Source organism: Thermobia domestica, chromosome 7 (assembly GCF_964235325.1).
Source record: "Thermobia domestica chromosome 7, izTheDome1.hap1.1, whole genome shotgun sequence".
NCBI classification, from domain to species: Eukaryota; Metazoa; Arthropoda; class Insecta; order Zygentoma; family Lepismatidae; genus Thermobia; species Thermobia domestica.
The window spans coordinates 57,969,689-57,992,926 of NC_137460.1; the positions used below are offsets into that span (position 1 = coordinate 57,969,689).

A 23,238-nucleotide genomic window follows, 5' to 3' on the forward strand; every position below is an offset into this window, starting at 1 on the left:
TCAAAATATGAAAAAGTTACAGATTGCATAAACATCTAGGCTAATATATTTGTAATATTTCTTTTTACTAGCTGAACCTGCGCTCTCTACACAGCGCATCATTCACATATGAGCATGAATCTCCTTGTGATTCCTCACAACATCTGTACATGCCCCTTTACAGACACAAATGAAAGACGTCTTGATAAAAATCAGCAAAGGGGTATCATAAGGGCGATTCTCTGGCAAGTGGTCCATTGTCAGTAAATTTTCAAAATTAATTTGAAACTATGATGTTTATGTTTTTCCATTAAGAAAGAGTGTAACTATATACTGAGACATTTAAAATCTTTTTGTAAAATATATTTATTAGGTTTTGACCATATAAACTTTATATGTTCTACACCATGCTAAATGCTGTTCACATATCCCAATTTTCAAATAATTTTCAAACTAAATTCTAAATCTGTAATTATATGAACAATAGCAAAAAATATGAAGTGGACCTTTGGCAAACATTTGATAATTTTGTTTTAATTAATATTTAATTCTTGTAGGCAAAAATCGTAGTTTTCTCATGTCATGTTTTGCTGTCCCTTGCGTCACGGAAAACATGTATTTTTCGTGTTTCCTTTGTAATTATAGAAGATAAAGTATTGAAATTTTTGCTCCAAAGTAGAATTATTATTAGCTTGTTAGTGGTACTTATTAAATTTGCTTATTATTCTCCTTATTTATTTAATGAGGTATAGAAATGTTGTCCCGTGCGTAACGTTACGCACGGGACATTTACAGATTTATGCAAGGAAGTGAATAAAATTAAGTTATTAAGATTCCAATACCTGTTCATTGTTATTGAGGTTAAACAATGAACAATAAACTCTTATATTAACTCAAAGAAACATGAATTTGCTGACAGAAACTAAACTAAACATAACTACCAAACACTTAGTACGTTAAGTTACATAGAAACATTTACCACGAGGTTTAAAATCATATTATCATGATAAATCACACTTTTTTTCTTTTCATTAGAAAGGTAGGTATCTGAGTTGGTTTGACAGTCTTGTAGGGTAGGGGCAAATGGGTTCGCTTCAAAACTCTTTACTTATTTACAAAAACGGCTATTGGTTCTGGAATTTTATAGTATATTCTTTCAACCTTTATCAGCAAATTAGGTGTTTGAAGTAAATTTAAAACTTGATCGAATGAGACATAAGATCTGTTCTTTTCATGAAAACAAAACCTTGTACAACTGTTGTCCATGCATTTCAGATTTGTTACTCTGTATGTCCGCATTTTATTCTATCACTTTCAGACACACATACATACCGATGTTTAATCCTATTTTTGGAAGAACTCCAATCAAATTTCACTAGGAGAAATACACCTGCTCTAATGTTGCCCATTCTGAGCTCGACAGTTGGAGGGTTCGAATATCATTATGAACATCGTCTTCAAAGTTGTATTCTCAATTAATGTCGCTCTCATCACTTGAATATATCATTCTGTACACTGCACTCTTTTCGTTTTCCTTGAACCAATCTAACGTGAATAACCTTGTTCTTCACATTTTAGTGTGCTTTCCTCTTCTAAATGGTCAACAACGAAACAATGCGGAATGAGTTTCGCAAAAGGAACGTGAGGAGAAAAGAGTTGATCCTTTAACTTGCCTATAACGCTGCATCATCACTTTATTTTTCAGTCTCACTTTGTTCCTATGTTTAAGTCTATATTTTCTAGTCCTTTCAGCGTCACTCATTGTTTTTGTTGATCGATTCAGTTCATTTCTGACAATATTACTTGGAACAGAGTTACTTGGCTGTGAATCCATATTAGTTACTTAAAAAACTCACACTAAAGCAAGTCTTCACTATGAAGTAACAATCAATAATACCAAATAACCAAAAACCAACTGTCTCCGTTCAATTCACTTTCCTGCATTTCATCTGATAATGGCAGTGTTCAAATGACTCAACGTTTGGTAGGTACCACAGAGGATCGAGCAGCACAACAGTTGAACAACATTATGTGGTTTGAACGCCATCAATCAGCACTCAAGACAAATACCCCAAAGACATAGTAATAGCACAAAGCGAGTTGCCTAGCAAAGTTCGACTTTGATACTTTGGAATGTGATTTAATTCATTTAAATTAAATTATGGATGCAAATTTTTAATGCTTGTTAATGTCCAAATGTTAATCTTAAAATATCAATCTCTTTAGTAAGGATATTGCATAATAACAGTCTTAGAACAACCAAACAAATGCATGGTTACTTTTCTGTCCCGTGAGTAACGGTGAGTCGAAAAAGAAAACAGAATGTGAAACTAATTAAACTCTATTTTCCAATTTAAAAATATATTGGACAGTAAGGAGAATGAATGTAGAACACAAGTGATGACATATAAAATGAAAATACTGCCATATATCGCAGAGAATATCCAATGAAATTGAGATTGTCAAAAGAGCGTTTTGTCTGAGTCCCGTGCGTAACGCTTAATTTTGGCTTATAAATCAAATTTGCAATTGTTTTGAGTGTTTCGTTTTATTTAACTATGCACTAATAATTTCCCCCCTAATTTTGACATACTTTTTATTTTATTTGAAAATACACTTTTGTTTAAAAAAGCAGTTTTTGTGTACGTATGTCCCGTGCGTAACGCTGAGAATCGCCCATAAAAGGGATTTTTTTTCGATATCTCACACCGTTTGCAAGATTGAGCCTACTTATAGTTGGAGTTTCTAATTCATGTATGATCAGTGTTTTCTTTCTTCTTGCATGCAGTATTTAATAACCAAATATATTACATTGACAATTATAATGTCAGTATAATTGGTGTTCATTGGGAAAACACTCCAAACAATAAAGATTCATCTTAGATTGGAGAAGTGGTTAGCCTTCGTTCTTCGTTATCATTTGAGCATGAAACAAAAGGTAGAGAGATACACATGTGTGATGTTGGAATGTATAACTGGTAGGATATAAAGCTTTACTTTTTAAAGAAACGAAATCTTTAAGTTTTATGCCCCACGGTTATGCCGGCTAGGCTAAAGGAGGCGTCTTTACCTTTTAAAATTTCATTACTTCCAGTGTACACTTGAAAATCCAATAAAGGTTACAAATAAACGACCATGTTTTATTATTATTATTATTATTATTATTATTATTATTATTATTATTATTATTATTATTATTATTATTATTATTATTATTATTCAATTGGAACTGAATAATTCCAAAATTTGGAATCGAGCAGTGAAAACGGCACATTTCTAGCACTTGTGGTTTTCGAGCTATCATTGTCGAAAGGATTGGAGACAAACATATAAACTTTTCTTTGGAGACAAACGTAGGCTATAAACCTAGCATTTTAATGTATAGATGGAATTGCTTTGGGTACTGTCACTACAAAATACATTGGAAAGATGGAAAACGTGGTGCGATCTATTAGTTGCAGTCAAATATTTACGCTCACTTTAAACAGTAAGCTTTTGTTCAAAACTTTTATCAAACACCGTTGGAACTTCTGTACAATACATCAAAATGAATGTAAAGCATTCAATAGTACATACGAGTATTAAGTGAGTTTAGGATACAACGTACAATAATTTATTTATTTTTTCAATAGTTGCTGCTAAAGGGCACGTTAAATTGGAATTATCTAATCCAATCCTACGGTTTATCATGGTATGCTAAAGTATACTTCAATTTTAAAGATATTGGATAATTCTTAAAATCAGTAGCGGATTCAGAAGGGTCGCTTAGAGGAGGTGGATCGCCTCCTAAATGATTAATGTGCGTTTGAAATGCGGAGTTTTGCATCAAATCAGAATAAAGTAATGCTATATATTATACTGTATATATAGGCCTATAAAAATGTAGTATTCCCCCCTCCCTGCACCCTCCCTTCCCCCTCCCTAAGGGTCCTCTTCACTAAACTCACCCCCACTTTTTTTCAAATTTAGTGAATAACTCAAATTATTAAAAATATGGGAAGTAACCAGATAATACAGTATCTACAAAATGTTAATAAATAAAGAAACTAATAACCGTTTCCAAATCTTTTGTTTATAGATCAGATATTTGGGTGCGCCGGTTATGACATCATAACCAGGGGGTAAAAGTGAGGGGAAACGCGGAAGACGCCGTTCTCTCCTTTCCAAAAATTATCTATTGATTCAAAAAAAAAAAAAAAAAAAAAATACAATGGGCAAAGGTAAGCACGGGGAACGGCGTGACCTCATGCATCTCCCTACCTTCTCAGATCCACTTTTAACCAGGGTTTGAAAAAACCCGTTTTCTTTTAAAAGCCCAACCCACCCGGGCCCATGTGGGTTTTTTCGGGTTTAATCGTTTTTTTCGGGTTTAATTGGGTTTTTTCGAAATATTTTAATGTCTTTGGGGTAAAAGTGTTAAAATGTGATTTATATTTCAAGATTATCATTGTCACAACTTACAACAACTTTCTATTTGCTGCTGTTTTGAAAAAATGGCCGCCATTTTGAAATTTTACGTTAGATCGCCGCCAAAATATATACAGCTAATTTAGTGTGTCTCATGCTTATATTCTAAAAATTTCAATTTAATAGACCGAAAATTGCACTTTGTAGCGTGGATACCCGCTATTTTGTTTTAAAGCCACCATTTTGAAATTGTACGCTGGTATGCCGCCAAAATCTATACTGGAAATTTAATGTCTCGTGCTTGTACCCTGAAAATTTAAACTTAAAACATCGAAGGTGGTGCCCTGTAGTATATGTGGTACAGGCAGACGAACGAACAAATGTAGATCGAATCATCCCAGAAGCCTCAGTGACGTTTGCCAAATATGAACACCAAATATATTAATTTAACCGTAAAATAAATGGTTTTATTTGAAAGTCACTTTCGATATTTTGTTCGTTCAATTAGGTGAAATTCCCGAGCATTTGTTGCAAGACGTTTCTTTCCAGAAAATTAATTTTGACAATTAACAAAGATATAATTCATATTTTATAAAGTAAATGTTTCAAAATGTCTTAAATGAAATTAAATATCTTCCAGCGTAAAAGAAATAGTTTTATTGTTGAAGTATTCAGTTCCGATGCTTTGTGCGTTCAATCGCGGGAATTTCCCGAGCATTTCTTTCGCAACTTTTTTCCCCCTCAAAAATGCAGCTTTCTTTACTGTACATCGAAACTTCCACTAGTACTGAAGTTTGAATTCAGCACTTGAAGTAGTAAGTGTTACGTAGTTTTCGGAACTCTGAGCATTAAGCTTCTTAAATTGGACAAACATGTTTACGCTATTGTTGGTGTTGATTCTAAAGAATGCTTATTTGAAGAATACCAACAAATAACTGAACTAAACTGTTATTGTTGGAAAGCTAAATTTTACTGAAGAATACTTGTGCTACCATCAAAGGTAAGAAATAATATTAATAGTTTTACTAATGCACTACATATTTACTGGTAGTACCGGCACATATGGCTTTAAACTCGTCAAACGTAGGGGAGACCGGGGTACATTGTCACAGTAGCAATTCTGAAAAAAGCGAAAATATTAGCGCGCCGGTGCTGCTTTCTTGTTTACTTACTAGATGTTACTACTAACTCTACTCATTTGGAGATGCGCGGGAACAACGGTGCTGCGTCAGTTGAACTGTGTGTGTTTTCCAAGTAAATTTTCCGAGTCCTGAAATTGCTGTTTTGTGTGTTCGTGAAAGCAGTAGAAGCAAATATTTTTGTGTGTGTTATGTAGGTTACAAATAGAGCTTCATATGTGCTACTTTGAATGCGCCTAATCTTGTCGTTTGGTATAGATATTTTGTAAAAAGAGTAATGGCGACGCGTGGGGCAAGTTGCCACAAATAAGACGGGGCATGTTGTCACTGTGACAGTGTGTCCCACTCTGTTTCGCAGACAGTGAGAATATACAAAAGAAAGACAGAGAGGAAAGCACCACCAATGGAAGATCTACTGGTTGTAGCAAGAGCTATGAAAAGAAATAACCCCATATCAATACGTAGGCCTAAAGCTGCTAAAGAACTTCATGTCCACTACAGAACATTGGCAAGATTCTGTGCACGTGTTACAGATGGCGAACTACAGTTCGGCCAATGCTCATTTACATTAGGTTACTCTTCGTAATACTAGGAAGAATTACTAGTATCATACCAAAACAAGCTTCGCACATATAATTTGGGCTCACTACAAAAGAAGTTCGCGATTTGGCTTACAACTATGCAAAAGCGCTAGGATTGAAATGCCCATAGTCGTGGAATGAAAAGGCCATTGCTGGCCCAGACTGGTATCCGGTATTTCTGAAAAGACATGGTGATGATCTTGCTATAAGAATTCCCCAAGGAAATAGTTTTGCACCTATAAACAATTTCAACGAAGGTCCAAAGAAGATTGCGATTCTTCCTCAGAGAACGACGATACATTGTGTTTAGTTTATGGCGATCCATACAGTACGAGTACATGTAGCGAGAAGTGGATTCAGTGCATTCGATGTACGGAATCGACCTACGAAACCTGAGGGAAGCAGAACTTGTTTTGCATGTGTATTAACTGTGACTCTGACGATGATCTCCAGGTATGGTACTTTGTAGAAGCAAAAGGATAAACATTTTCAAATTAGTTTGCGGTGCGTTCTAATAAAACGCAACTAAACTTCGTAATAATATTTACTCCTCTTCTAGCTATACAGTAGTCCTGTCAGAGGAATTCTTTGCAATTCATAAACTATAATCAGAAACAACTTAAATGCAATTGGTTAATTTTGTGTTGGCCTATTGGAGAAGTAGGCTATTATTTGATAATTTCGTCATTTTGTTATGACCTTTCAGTTTGTAGTTTTGATTCCTTAGCTATGAGTTAGTTCTGTTTTCATGGCCGTTTTGGTTTTCCTACAAAGCTTGATGTAATAATAAATCTTTTAGGTTGAGAAAATATAAGCTATGGAACCCAAGGCATATATGACAGTTTTAAGAGTGGTCCAATATTGATTCAACAATCACAAGGTCTCCCTATTTTTTTTTTTTTTTTTTTACCTATTTAACTAATATAGTTTTCCCTTTCATTTAATGATTTTTTGATTGTCTTTCAGACACTAAGTATTTAATGCTGGTAACATGTACAGTCTTTTTGCATTAGTAATAGTTGCATCAATAATATCTACCAATTTCTGGAAAGTGCTACAAGAATAACATGTGACAATTTGCCCCATATATTGTGACAACTTACCCCGCATATGGGGTACATTGTCACAACTGTATTGATCATAAAACATAGTACATAAGTCCAGTTCAGAGCGAGTTACATTGGACAGAGAAATATATGTTATGCACAAGATAATAAAGTATGTGTATACTAAAAATTATAATTTTCGGCCTTAGACGAGCATCACAAGAAAATAAAACGTGAAAATTGTGACAATGTGCCCCGGTGTCCCCTATGAGGGATAACGTTCCTCGGTATAGCCGAGTCGGCGAGCACACTATTTACGGAAAGTATTTTCTAAAATATAAAATTGCATTTTTTTTTCAAATAGGCTATAAGCATAATCAATACATTAATTTGTTATATAATTATCTCAAGCTAAGGTAAGTTTTTTCATTTATTCAGTGCATTCAAAACTTTATAAAGGTCTTATGTAGAATGTTGTTGTATACCATAACGTGAAAGCATTTAATTCGCCCGAGGAAAGTCCAAAATTTGATAAAAATCACTTTCAATGTGATCAACTTAGTTGTAGCAATAATATATTAACAAAAAGCTCAAAAACCCAGGTGGGTTTTAAGGCGGGTTTTTTCAGGTGGGTCCAACCCGAAAAAACCTAGTGGGTTTTTTCGGGCTGGGCCCATTTGGGCAAACCCTGCTTTTAACCCTGGTCAACTATTGGGCACCCAAATTTATACATTATACGAAGGGTCTTGAAAACAATAATTAGTACACATAATAAGAGTTTTGTAGATATCTGGTTCACTTTCTGTATTTTTCACTGTCTTTAACCTATTCACTATTTTTTAATGGGGGTGAGCCTTTTAAGATTGATTTGAATTATTTTATTCGACATATTATTCAAAGTATATTTGAAATATTCTCTCACGAAATAGAGAGCGTGCACTCTGTAGTGCTCAGAGTTTTGAACCACTCAAATGGAGACAATGTGGAAATTTTTACGAAAGGTATTGTTTTACTGAAAATAATAATAACAGAAACTACTAAAATAAGATCTCTTCCAGCATCTTGTATCCCACGAAGTTACTGTCACAGAAGCATGAACATTCGGAAGAAGAAGAACATTGCGGAAGAAGAAGAAAACATCACCAACCCGCTATGAAAAATGTTCCATTTATAAGGAACATCCACTACAACTATAATTATCCTTCACTGACAATACGTAATGCTCACCCATCATGCAGGCTGAACATATTAACATAAACAGGGTACTTACATCAGTATTACCAAATCATTGCAAGAAGGACTTTTAACTACACGGTAGGATATAGTGAGACATAATAAAAACAATTTAACCAGATATTCAATCGTGTTTCCAAACTCAAATGTTGTACACATGGGAATATTAACGAAGACACTGCTACGCACTAAACTATTTCCCACTCGGAATTACTTCAAACTAACTTTTTCAAAGATAGAGAAACCGAGAGGTACGGATCCAACAGGATTTCTTCCTTCACCAAATCTTCGATACGCACTTGTACAGCGGGGGACACTTCTAAATGGTACACCTTAGCCGTAAATCTCCATATGGCTGTACCATTTAGAAGTGTCCCCCGCTGTACAAATTAGTCTACGGTTAGGCTATTATTTTAGGAGAAAAGTTGAGGCTGTCTTATGTTGAAAATGGTATTTTGTCTCGTATCTCGTTACAAATATTCTGTCTCGTCTCGTGGACAAACCTACAGACCATCAGCCACCAGAAGACTTTAGAAAAGTCAATGAATACAAAGCAGAAGGTAAAACTTTTCTTTGCTCCAATATTCCAGAAATTTATGTTATTCTCATTTAATATGTATCAAAAGAATGTACAGTACAGGTGCACAAAAAAGATTAAACGTAATAATAGTTCCTAACCCCGTCACCTTTACTACAAACTCTCCAAGAGTACTTAGACCCTATATAACCTAGGCCAGTGTTTTTCAAAGTGTGGGTCCTGGTCCATTGGTGAATCGCGAGATTTTCCTTTTAATTATGAAAATTTTATTTCGATGCAAAAACATATAAGGACCTTGGAATAGAAAAGGCGAAGTGGAAAAAATCGATTTTTTGTTTTTTCCTTTCATCAGACAAGTCTGGATAATACATACAGTATGTACCGCATTTTGCCCTGGTTCGCCCTTAGTTTTCCCATAGTTTCAAGATAAACAAAGATTCGCCCTTGCTTTCTTATTGTACTTGCAAAACTTTCAGCTTGATTTCCCAACACCCCGATTTCAGGATTCGCTCTTTCTGTTTCAAGGTCGGGATATGTTGTGAAAGCGTTTGTTGGAAGCGTACTCAGTACTCAGTAGTTACTCGGAGCCCTGCCTTGTTGTGCAGCCAGTAGAGATGGTGGGTTAGGATGGAAAGAGAGTGGATTAGTTAAAATCTATCACGGGTTAGGGCATTGCGTTGGGCATAGTATTAGCTCTGTGTTAGCTTTCTATGGAAACACTCTAACCCTCTTTGCGCACGCCTTGAATTTCATATGATACAATTATTGAGAAAGAAGTTTACATTACATTTGCTAGATCGTTACCGACTGATATTCTCGTACCGACAGGGCCACTATTTTCATATATTTATATTACAATTTAGTTTGAAAGTGAGATATTTACGATAGACATAAAATAAACCAACTAAATTTTGATTTGTGAAAATTTAAGCATCAAGCTCTACTTTATAACATTTGTCATCTCTCGGGGTGTTTATAACATCCCCACATAAATTTCATTTTAATCACTCATACGAGTAGAATGTCAATATGTAGGCTATTTGGATAAAGGTAGGTGGGCCAAAAAATACTTTTTATTATTTAATGTGGGTATGTACAGATTATATGATAAGAAAGTACACCATAAAGTCATTTGTTGAAAATTCCCCCGTTTTTAAATTTGAAAATATGGTAAGGGATATTGGGGTAATGGAGATCAGTGGGTAAAGGGGATTACCCAAGTTTCTCAGAAATTACATGCACAAATTCATTTCTGACACTTGCTGTTCTCAGAATAGCATTAAAAACTTTAGCTAACGACGATATTTTAGGGAATTTATTAAAGACAGTTGTGTTTTCAGCCGTGTACTACAAATTTAAGATTTCTTCTTAATTTATCTACAGCACCCATTTTGTTTCGCATTTTCAGTGGTAGATTTCAGAACTATGCTTTACTTACTTTCTGTTAAGTGTTATGTCATTGTTCTTGTTTCTTTATTTATGCACGAGATTTCCAGTTTTCTAAAAGTCACTGTTTGGGGTAATTGAATCACAATTATAATACGGTTAAAAATTCAGTATTCTTTACGTAGGTTTGCAAATTAATATATTTTTAATAACATAACAATGAAACATAGGACTTCATTTTGTCCTCAACTTTGTGCAGTGTATGATGGTGAATGATAATAGTTAAAAAGAAACTGAATATTTGTTTCACTTTTATTCATTGTGTTATTAATATGGGTTTATTGGTGATCCTGACTACCCCAGAATGCTGGAAATGGGGATCAATGTTTTATATTTTCCGGTTCTTTTTATTTAAATGAATTTCACTTTCAATGATAAGATGTAGGTAGAAGATGTATGCCTTGTATTTTCTCATATCAATCAGTGGTACAGTGTTGAAATATTTTCATTCCAGTATACAGGATAATAAATTACAGTTAATTAGTAAGTCAAGTACTTTTAACTAAATGAATTAACAGTGAAAACATTCAATTTGTAATCACAATGTTGCAAGCTTCATTTTTGACCAATGAACATAATTGGGAAGATATACATTGTTTTATTCTTAAAATTTTGGTCTCAGATGAAACTATGGATGTCATTCAAATCATAGAGGAATAGCAAAGTCTGCATCAATGTAGTGTGCTGTATGGTCTTGGACGGACACGGACAGTGAACTGACTTCCTGTAACAGTCCCCTTCATGCAAGTGGAACAATGGAAGTGGGTTAGTATCTGGGAGAGGCAATAGCTGCCACATGTTGAGCGATGATTTCGAATTGAAAGGGTTCTTCCTGCACAGTTAACGACAGTCAATTGTTCGACTTACATTCTCGGTGCTCATCATACCGAAACATTCAAGGCCAAAACCAGGTATATTAGATTAAAGTACATTGAATAACTTAGAGAATTAACTTTCCACGTTATGTAACTTGGATTCTTTCAAAGAATTATTGTTGTGACTGTTTGTAGTGAAGGTTAATGAAAGGTATTCACATATTCTGAGTATTCATATAAATATGAACAGTATTCATATTTTTTTTTTTTTAAATCTAAAATTTTAAAATATCGCTTTAACCAAGTATGACTAATGTTCATAATGTATATATATTTGAAAGCAAAAGATTTGATTTCCATAATGAAAAAGGAGTGTCTTCTAAAATAAAGGCATGGTGAAAAAATCGTGTTTTCACCTTTTATGTAGACCCTATATTCAGATGAACTTATGTATTGGCTACTAGTGAAGAGAAATGAATTTTGAAGAATCCAGCAATAAATAAAAGCCTGGAACTATTCGAAATATAGTTGTGAAGAATAACAAAGAAAATTAGTGGATGTAACGCAAAACTAATGAAGAAGTTGTAAAGATCGGAAGAGATTAATAATAGGATATACTTATAAAAAGAGGAAAACAAACTGTAAAAAGTATTGTTTAAGAAGGAATTACCTGTTTAGGGATTTGAGGGATAGTAAGATAAATAGTAGTGAAAGAGGGAGATAATGCGAAAAAGTGTAATGAAATCTTTAGTTTGATATCCCGTGGTTGTGCCCTATAGGATAAAGAAAACTGGTGATAATAAAAGTGGATAACTATATAAGAATTGGTAGCATGATAATGCGGGAGGAAAGAAAAACTCGTGGACACGATGCTATTCTACAGTCTCATATAGGTCGGCGTTAAAACAGGCACCCATAAGCACTTTATCAAAAATCATCGTGCTCGTCCTCACGTTAAAAGGAAGAGATTGGCGGAGATAGTAAATGAGAGTTTCTCGATTCGCAACAAGTGGTGGCTGAATACTTGTGATATGGTTATGATCATCCTTAATTTATGCAAGTTGTTTCATGCAACCAGTGACAACTGAAAGAATGGTAAGATCAGGATTTAAGATTAAGTTGTCACTACACGCGTATGTTTTTGCATAAGAACCCAGGGGAACTTGGAATAAACAGGGGTGAAAGTAGTACTGCAAAAATACTAGTAACCCACGTTGAACCTGATCGGAGAAATGCTTCGGAAATTTTTTGTAGATCTGTGTATGTTGAACTTTTTCCAGCATATACAGTTGATCTCAGTGTGACTAAGACCGGAGCGAAAAATCAGAAAATGGCCCAAAATTGACTTTTTCCATTATGGTATAGATTTATTTCATACGGTTGTAATTTTCTTGCCTCTAGAACATACGTTGTGCCATGCTCGTATAGAAACATGTATTTTGTCATCTTCGAAATACCTTCTGTCACTTTAACTATGGGTTACATATCCATTAGCTACAATTCCCCGCACTCCTCACTTAATATTACACATGTTATTATCATGTCTACCCTGTGAATTCCCCCGTGGCTATATGGTTATCGTATACGCCTTCGGTGCGGGATTCCGAGGCTCGATTCCCGGTAGGAGCATGTGTGGTTCGGATCTCACGTCTTATATACCCTCGGTGCTGAACAGGACGCTAACTTCATATCAACCGTCCATCAATTTCTACCCTTACCAACAGTGTTATTATTATTGTAATGACTTTCAGTGAACGAAATCTTTGGAAAGCATCTCGTCTAAGAAAACCTATTGCAAGTGTAGAGGTAATCAGGTTTATTGAATAGTTGATCGTTTGTATGTGGAAAAATTTCATTAAAAACATTATGCATTAATATATTAAATTGACTGGAACGCAACAAAAATATGCGCTTTTCATCTTTAGGTTGGTTACAACGACAGCGTAAAAGAGGAAGATTTGAAGCATTCCACGACTGAAAGTTTTCTTTCTTTTATTATCTGCGTAAACAAATTGCTATCGTCCTTGAATATTAATGAGTTAAAGTGTACTTTTAAGTAGTAGAGAAAATTCCTGTAATCTCAGGATTTATTCATAAACTTTGTATATTCTATGTAGTTTCATTACGACTTAACTATTGCGGCTAGTCGCGGCTGTAGTTATATTATCAATTCTAGTACTAATTTTCTTTTATTTTCGTTCTGTGTTGTAACTGTAGATATGAATATGGGGATAAAAACTATACATAAACCTTAATTTTCGTTATTTTACGAAAAAAAAAACTATTGTTCAACTTAATTCATGACACATTGGCAAAAAAAAAAAAAAAAAAAAAGACCATGTTAACAGGCCTAAAAGTTTCTAATGTTTAAATAGCCCTCCTCGTCGGTTTAGTAGTTCGCGGCACCTTTGGCGCACGGAGGCCCGAGTTCGATTCGAGGTGGCCTTGAAATTTAAACGCATTGCGGTAGTTCGAATTTTATCTATCTATTAAAATGCTACAACAGCAATTAAAAGCGCCTGAGCTCCAACCTATAACTTTAGCTTTCAAATCTTTCATGTACAGTTATGTGTGATTTCACGCTCAACAGAGACAAACATTTTAAGTATTTGTACTTTAAATAGTCTAAATTAGTTAACTATTTCTTTTTCATAAAGTTTATGATATAAAATTATTGTTTAATGCCTTTGTATTTTAATAAGCCTTCTCTAAAATCAATGCATGTGATTTGTGCTTCCATCTTCTGAGTTCTTTTAAACTATGTTTATATGTTTGTGGTCAATCCTTTCGACAATGAGATCTCGGAAAGTACAGCCTCTAGAAAAATGACGTTTTCACTGATCGATTGGAAATTTTGCGTAGATTGTCCAGTTCTAATTGAATACTAAAAAAGCCATTATTTCTTTATTACATTTCTTTAAGGGTACGCTGGAAGCGTTGAAATTAAAAAAAAAGCATCATATCCTATGCGTTATACATTCCAACACCACAATGTTGTATTTTGGGGTTGTATATGTCTCAGGCGTTTGTTCCATGGCCAAATAATAGTGAAAAAGGAAGGATAACAATTTCTCGAGTTTTAAGATAAATCTTTATTTTTTGAATGTTTTGCCCAATGAACACCATATATAACTGACATTATAATTAATTGTACGTATATGTAATGTATTTGCTTATTACATACTGCATGCAAGAAGAAAGAAAACACTGGTCATACATGAATTAGAAACTCCAACCGGAAGTAGGCTCAAATCTTGCAAACGGTGCGAGATATTGAGAAAAAATAATCGAAAAAATCTCCCCTTTATGATACCCCTTGCCGATTTTTTAAAAAAATCAAGACGTCTCTCACTTGTGTCTGTTAGAGTTTGGTCTTATTTATTTATTTATTTTAGTAATTGCTATTTTAAAAAATATATGACCAGTTTTCAAATTGACAATTTAGCAAGAAAACTGAAAAGACATTGTAACTACAGTAGTACAAATGATGGTGATAACCCCCTTCAGCTCCGTTCACCGGATTCGTTTGGTATGGCAGAAATTTAATTTCGGTGTCACCAAGATTGTATACATTGAAGAACAGTAATTAACACATTAAAACTTGGACAGTGTTACGCTTTCTATTGAAGTATCTTAAACTTGGACAGTTGCCTTTCCGAATTAATGAATCTCAAACTTGGACAACTGCTCTTCACGTACAAAGTCCCTGCTCTTCTTTTATAAGTACCTTGTATATTAAGGTAGTTGACTGAAAGCTTTTTAAACAATGTTTACTACAAAATTCCTACCAAATACTATTGGAAATTTCTTTTTTAAAAGAGAAAAATCGTGTTGAAAGCGTTTCTCGCGAGTAAATTTATCTTTCTCATTGACTGTCTTATGTCTATGTAATGAAGGTCTAATTATTCTGTTATTGTATACGTAATATTCCTTAAGGTAATTGTGACGTTGGATTAAGTGGGCTTTTGGACAGAATAGGCAAATAAGACAAGCGAATTTAATCATTTCTTTTACTCATTCTCACCTGAAAAGCTTGCATATGCTGTGTGTGTGTGTAGGTAGGTTACACTAAGTAGCCCTAAATTCTTAAAATACTTGTTTGACCGTGGTTTATTTATGCAGTAATTTAATAATACAAGCCATTTTTCCCAACATATTTACTTTCTTACTGAAAGTGAATACATAAAGTAACCGGAATTAGTTTTAAGAAGTATCTAGTGACTCAGTTTTGTATGTACTTTTTTTTTTTTTTTAATGATGTTCAATGCCACTTTGAAGTATGCCAAAGAGCTGAAGCTGAATTCAAGAAGCTGAAGGCATAGCATCTCAGCAATATTAGATTTGTATATGTAATAGTACATGCTAACTTGTGACTCATAACCTTTAGTATAATGCATATTTATAAATGTTTTTTAGTTCTAACACTTCGCATTTTGTATGTCAGCTATTATTGTTAAAAGGAAACAAGTGAGTCATAGGTCACAAGTCTTGACTGTGGGAGGAAAAGTAGAGGAGACCAATCAATATAATAATAATAATAATAATAATAATAATAATAATAATAATAATAATAATAATAATAATAATAATAATAATAATAATAATAATAATAATAATAATAATAAAATCAGAAGTTTCCATGCTTTAACATGTTTTCTTCATACTCTAATTTCTCATTTCATTTCCGATATTAAAAATTGAAACATTTAAGAAATAAATGACTAAGAAAATCATTTAAAAACATCAAGAAAAGGTTCCGGTACAGCGTGCTGTCTGTATTATTAAATATTCTGCCTGTTGGCAAGTTCTGGAACTAATGAGCTTTTTCTTTCTTTACCTAGGTCATGTTTGGGCCTGGAAATGTTTCTTCCACGTTTCTTGGTCTTCAGCTTCCTCTTTTAACTCAAGAAATATTTTCTTCTGTTTTTCAAATCATCGATCAGATGTGTTCTTCTTCTTTCTGTTCCTCGTTTTCCTTCTATCTGTTCTTCTATAGCGGTATGAAGAAGACAATTTCTTCGTAAGATGTGTCCAATCCAATTGGCTTTTGGCCTTGTTACGAATGATGCTGGCTAAAAGCGTCCTCTTCTCTCCTATCTATTTTAAAGTATCTTCCTTTGTTACTCTCTGTCCATTTTAATTTTCTCCATCTTTCTTCAATATCACATTTTGAAATTCTTCATATACTGGTTCTCTAACTTCAATAATGTTCAGCTCTCATGTTTTAAAACGTTCAATTAGTGATTTATTTAACAGCGTTGATTACTTTGGCCATCTTTGCTTTGTGTTCATTGATTTATATGGAGAATTATTTTATGTTTTTTTTAATGAACTGGAATTTTAATGGTTTGATATTATTGATTGCTTCTTTTAATCTATTTACATGTTCAGTGAACTTGGTGAAAATTAGTTTGCTAAATGTAAAATTTTAATATTTAATAATCAAATTTAGTGTATTTGTAAATAAATAAGACAAATTCGTTTTTTTTTTTAAAAAAAGGGAAGAAACGTTTAACTGGACTTGAAGAAGAAAACAAAAATAAATAATTCCCCCATAAATGAATGGGCTTATAAAAAAAGGGCGTAAAGTGCTCAACACCATCAACTTGAAAAACAGAACAGTTGTAACTAAAAAATCTGCAAAATATTTTGTTGGCGTTTTGGTAGGTAAATTAGTAACCAGTGGTGTGCCGTGAAGGGGGCAAGTGGGGCGCCGAAGTAAGGGGCGCAAAATTCGGAAAAAAGAAGTAAAGAGAGACGAAAAAATACTTGCAATATTTTAGATCAACAGTAATATATTTCAATCTAATATTTAATTTGATCAGGGTCAGATTTATAGTTCAGGAAGTGGCCCTATAATGTTACTCATGTTAGGAAAATGCATGTGCACATATATAAAATGGAAAGAAAAAAAGTAATAAAAAAGTGCTCAAAATCAAGGAAAAGCAGGGTTTATTTGTGAAAATTTCCTTACACAACCATGGTGGCGCTTCGCGGCTAGTCTGTCGACCTCACTCACATGTACGGCGGCGCCGTCGTGTACTATCGCTCCCAGCGCTGATTTTCCACGCCACGGCACTGTTAGTAGCGAGTACTTGTAATTATGTATTATTGAGTTTGGCTTCAGAATAGTTGAGTAAGTTGCAATTTAGTTTTGAATAGCGTTAATGAATATTGTTTTGAAGTATAATATTTACTAATTCGCATTTTCTTAATTCTGTTTATTTCAGTGTCTGGTCTCAAAAAGTGATAGCTCATAATGAAGAATTCACGGAAAACTATGTGCCAGAAGATGCTAACTATTCTGAGGGATCTCCAAGGCAAGTGTGTCGTAGTTTGGTATATTGTTTAGTCCAGTATGTCTCCGTGTATTAATACAAATTGTAAGAAAACGAAACGGAATCCTTAATTTAACGCCCCGTGGTCATTCCTTTTGTGCTAAAGGAGACAAAGGAGCAGGAGTAAATAAAGCTAGTGTAGATTAAGACAAGAATGCAAATAAGCAACAAAATTTTACTCGCCCAAGAGAAAAGCTACTAGCTCACATCCCACAATAGAAATCATTTACTTACCTTCGCCATGATATTTAAATACTCGCCCGCACCAATGAACCACTGGCCTCGGGCGAGTGGTTATTTGCATCCCTGGATTAAGAGCTTTCTTACATGGTCTATAAACACTTTTCATTATGTATCTCAGGGCTATGAAGCTTTTCGAATACCACCCATCCGATCTCGATTAAATTTTCGACATAGATGAGGTTCGGACCTGGGATGATATTTTTTTATCATTTCACTTTGACGGTGCAGCTTAGAAGTGGGGGAGGGGAAGATACATAAAAATGATCGAAAATGATATTAGTGTCAGTTCGATATTAGTGTCGAATCCATAGTTTTCGCTGAGATGAAGAGTGACACTTCCAATGCCTTTTAAATCCAAATTCAGTCCCGCAACTTGGGATGGGGGAGATATATAAAAATGATCGAAAATGACCGATATTAGTGTCGAATCGATAGTTTTGGAGGTTGCTGAGATGAAGAGTGACATCTTCCGATGCCGTTTAAATCCAAATTCAGCCACGCAGCATGAGGGAGGAGGAAGGGGGAGAAATACAAAAATGATCGAAAATAACCGATATCAGAGAGCACTTTTGTAATAGTAAAAAGTGATTGATTAACGAAACATATTGCTACTTCTTAATTTAACCAAACGAGTAAAAATTTTATCACAATAATTTCAAAGTTTGTTTTTCATTGTTTTCAGGAATTGCATAATGTAGACAGATCCTTAACACACCTTTTGATGCACTAAAACATCAGCAGGGTTGCCAATTCAGAGTGTTAATTTATGAAAACTACGATTTCCCTAGTTCCCCCTTACAGAGGTCTCATCCGATTAGTTATCGGTGGAAATGAAAAATTCTTTTTTCTACTCCATAGTTTCCAAGCTACTCCAACTAAACAAACTGAAAATTAACGACAGAACATCCATGCGTATGAGTTATGAGTCAATTAACACGTTTTGGTGTTACATCTGACAAAAATCGGTTACATCTGGCAACATTGTGTTGTTCCTAGTGTACTTCAATCGTTGCTTCCTAGTTTAAAAATATATGCATGAACAAGCCTTCATTTTGGTATAACCAATATTTGTGTATCACTTCAGGATCAAAAGTTGTACTATCCCAAATTCCTGGTTGCATTGTATATGGGATACCCTGTATAATAAGTTACAGCTTCAATAGGTCTCATGAAGCTTCAATCGGCATAGTTATATTAACGTATGGATCCCGAAATATATAACGAAAAGTGTTCATGGCTCGTGTTAAGTTGAAACCAGTACCTACTCCTGCTTCTTCTTAATGAAAGTGAATAAATAGTATGAAAGAGAATTGGTGGAATGATGATATGTGAGAAAAGGGGAAAATTCCGAGGAAAATCCACGCTCCCGGACTCAATGTTGTACAACCAGAACACTGAGTTCTTTCTACTCACTTTTCTCGATTTTAGTCGTCTGCATCTGTTTTGAAGAAAATGTACAAAGGCAAGAATAACATCAAAGGAGCAGTAGTATTTAGTTGCCACAATTACTGTTAGTATTAAGGTCAATCAACACATTGATCGGCAATTTTTTTTTCTTTTGTAAATTTTACTGTCGGAACCAATTTGGTATGTATCATAAATGATACACGAAGCGTAGGGGGAATACGTACTTAAAGGAAAGGTTTCAACTGACGGCAGAATTACTACTGTAATATGATCTTCCAGCGTTCTGCCTACAGGTAAAATGTGTTAAATATACCAGCCTGTGTATCAGATCGTATACACGTTGCGATAAGAAGAACGTTCGTTGTGTATCAGAAATGATACACGAAGCGTGGGCGGAACACGCCGTGTGTATCACAAGTGATGCACATGATTATCATTTCTAAGCTCACTTCCACGTTTTTTTTTTTTTTTTTTTTAATTTTTGTGGCAACAAAGGCAATAAAGAATATCAAAAATGTAGAAAGTAAGCCAGGTAGTATCTACAAATGCTGTTTCAAGATTTTTTTTTCGTATAATCTATAAATTTGGGTGGCCAACAATTATGACGTCATAGTTCCGGACTCAAATTTTGATCTATAATAAAACGTTTGTAAACAATTATTAGTTTATATAATAGCATTTTGTACACACTACCTGGCTCACTTTCTATATTTTATATATTCTTTATTGTATTTAGGTTACTCGCTAAATTTCATAAATAGTTGGGTGTAGGATTGAAAGAATAGACAAAGGGGAGGAAGTTTTTTCACCATTTTTTTTATTGACCTATGTCGTACGTCGCCAATAATAAGTCGTAGTTTTTCTTGTGCTGGAAAGGTCGTTTATTCATTTATGAACTGTAAACGAAGAATATGAACCATTACGTAGTGTGCTATATGCATTATTATTCAATTTCTGCTAACAGTGAGGAACACACTACAGGGCCGATTAAATATTGACTTGCGTGATCGCAGCGCATCTTTTGCGATCAATTTCCGACAAACAACGTTAAATGTATTTTTTCGGAATTTATGTAATGATGTCAATCGTAAGATTTTGCGATCTTGAAACTAAATTTATCATTTTAAAAGTCTTGAATCCGAATTTTAGAATAAAATTTCTGAATAAACATGTTATCTGTTTGTTTGTTCTTTTTTTTTCACAGAGCAAGCAAAATTGTACAAAATCTCAAGCTTTCATTTGGGATTTGACTAACTAAGTATATTAATTCCACGCAAATGCAGACACGTCGTAAACTAAGAGAAAAATTTTGCGAGACACTGTGATCGTAAAGGTTCGGAAGAACGATATTTCATCGGCCTCGTTGTTTGTTGTAAATTGATAGAAAAGATGCGTTGAGTTGACTTTAAGTTTAACGTCCCGTTCAGCAGCGAGGCTATATGAGACGTGGACCTACTGATTAACGTGGAATCCGAACCACATGAGCTCCCGCCGGGAATCAAACCCGAGTCTCCCGCGCCAAAGGCAATAGAAAAGATGCGTTGCAATCACGTAAGTCAATATTTAATTGGCCTCTATGCAAATACTCAGTGAAATAGCTTAAAATGAAATGGTAATATAAGCTTTTGGCTGGGTTTGTTCTGTCAGTGAGTAGTATTAATGTTTTGATGCAATAGAATTGAATTTGAAAAATGACGACGACATTTTTATATTTTATTAGCCATTGATACCATCGATTTTGATTTCTCGTTCGATGCACATTGTCTTCTGTGTGTAATTGGATTAGTTCCCAACGAGGCTGTATAGAAGTGGATCAGTTACTTGATGTGAATTTAGAATTAGGCCCTACGTGTGCCCTCCACTAGCAATCGTTTCACCATCACGTCTTTCGAATGAAGTTTAAACGATATTAAATAGTGTACGTGATAATTATAACAACATTAAAGTACTACTTAGTATCTTATTTGTACTGTGAAATGTGTTCAAGAAATTGATCATTGCTTGCCAAATATGACGTTTGGGCTTTACTATGTTCGGGGCCGGATTAAGGGAGGGGCTTAGGAGGGCTAGAGCCCCGGGCCTCCACTCTGATAAAAATCTCAACTAGTTATCTAAAAAGAATCATAGAGATATAATGATCAGAAAATAAAATATGACCAAAAGTATGAAATATATTTCCTTAAGTTTCCTACTGTACTTTCACAGAAATGTATTAGGTAAAGTCAGCAGGGGCCACATTTCTTTTTCAGCCCCGGCTATGTTCTTTGGTTCCTGTCATAACTTGTTTGGTAGTGTTCAGTTCTCAAGATTGAATTCAAGTACAATCCAGTTTTGAAGGAATCCGGATTTTGTTTTCAGTTTTCTTAAATTTTCCTTATTATACGGTGACAGCATAATGACTTCTAACGCTCAATGTTTTATTTTTAACAGCTGATGTTAGGACGTTAATGATCTTTTCATTATCGGAGCAAAGCTTGTCGCGAGTAGAATGCCAAGACGGTGATTTATGTTAAGTGAACATTTCTTCTTTCATATTGTTCAGACATCGTTGTTCCTTTAACGAAAATACTTTTTATCAAGAATCTTGTACCTTTTTTCTTCATCTTTTGTAAGTTATCTCGTAGCTAGTTTGATAACTACACTCTCTTTGTTATTTTCATAGATGAAATATCCGGTTTAGAGCAGTATACAATATTCTTTAATGGTTACTTCCAAATATAGTTTTTTTTTTTTGTTTTGTTTTGTTTAATCTTGTCTTCTTATTCCATGTATCAGGTTGAAAGTATATGTAACATGCCTTGAGGAAATATATATATTAGATTAAATTGTTCTTAAAAATGTTTTATCTTAATTAAAGAAAGAGCAAAAACAAAGCATGAAATGCGCACCAGAGACATGCGATGTCACTTACCAAAGCGTAACAAGAGTTCCTATGACTTCCGTGACTGCAATGAGTCAGCCTTAAAAATCGATTAGGGTTGTTGCTCTTTCTAAACGGGGGAATTGATTACTCAATAATTTCTAACATTAGTTACTAAATAATCTGTTACAGAGATTGCGACATGGGGATAATACTCTCTTTTTTCTTTTTGATGTTCTGCTGTTCATCAGTTGTATCACCTTCATCGATTATTTTTATTTTATTTTATTTTTATTTTAATCCCTTATGCTTCTTTCGCCTCTGGTCTCTTGAGATGTTCAAACTAGCCCCACAGAGATAGTGATCTAAAAATATGCTTCACTGGAAGACACAATTTAGTATTATTAAACATTTAACAACCGGAACCTTAGACTATAGATGCGTATGGATTAACAATATTTTCATTTAAATTTATTGAAATTGAAAAATATATTTCTGTTTATCCTAGGAATGATTGACAAGTTTTTAGCCCTTCCTCCCCCGCTTCAGAAAAGTGTTCACGTAACGTAGAAATTATTTTTGTATTGTATTTTATTTTTCAACACAATCTTTCGTACGTTCGACGTATTTGTTTTATCGGTCTAGCAGTTTCTATAAATAAATAAAAACCTGGAAACATGCTCTCATAAGTTTATCATAATTTTAAATTCCCTTCCAGTTTTTGTTGTTAAATTGAAGGAAAACAAAGAAGTCTAAAGGGGTTACATTTGATAATTACGGGAGCATATAAAGCAGCAGTTCATAGCCATCTCCTTCGCAATTTGATGGGGTAAATGGATTCTTGGTAAGGGGGTGGGTGAAAATTCTTTTTATTTTCTCGCTTGGCTTTTGCATCATTGGTGTCTGTGCCGTTGGGAAGGGTCCGGGGCGAACAACTCTTCATCTCTTCCCCTTCGTATCCATCTATGAACACTGAAGTTTGGGGAATCTCAAAATATGAAGCCATTTTCGTACGGAACTTTCGGTTTGGTGAAGAATATGTGTTTCCACTGTTTTAATGCACCTTTTGTTATGGGATAAAAATTATGACACTAGGGGCCCCATTTCCCAACGCAAAATTAGCGTTGTAGTTTGAGATATTAGGCACAGCAATGATAATTGATTTGTGCAAATTCTGCTTTGCGTCATCCTCCACAATTTTTGCAA

At 34.3% G+C, this 23,238-nt stretch overlaps 1 protein-coding gene across 3 annotated transcripts in view; it reads left to right on the forward strand.

The window, feature by feature from the left end:
• Nucleotides 1-23,238, forward strand: part of crb (cell polarity complex component crumbs) — a 249,974-nt gene that overhangs the window by 99,570 nt on the left and 127,166 nt on the right. For all 3 annotated transcript variants that reach the window (XM_081764729.1, XM_081764731.1, XM_081764730.1), the window contains exon 3: nt 17,415-17,504. In XM_081764729.1, the coding sequence (XP_081620855.1) occupies nt 17,444-17,504 (61 nt within the window). In that variant the 5' untranslated portion in view covers nt 17,415-17,443. The remainder of the gene's footprint in view (nt 1-17,414; nt 17,505-23,238) is intronic.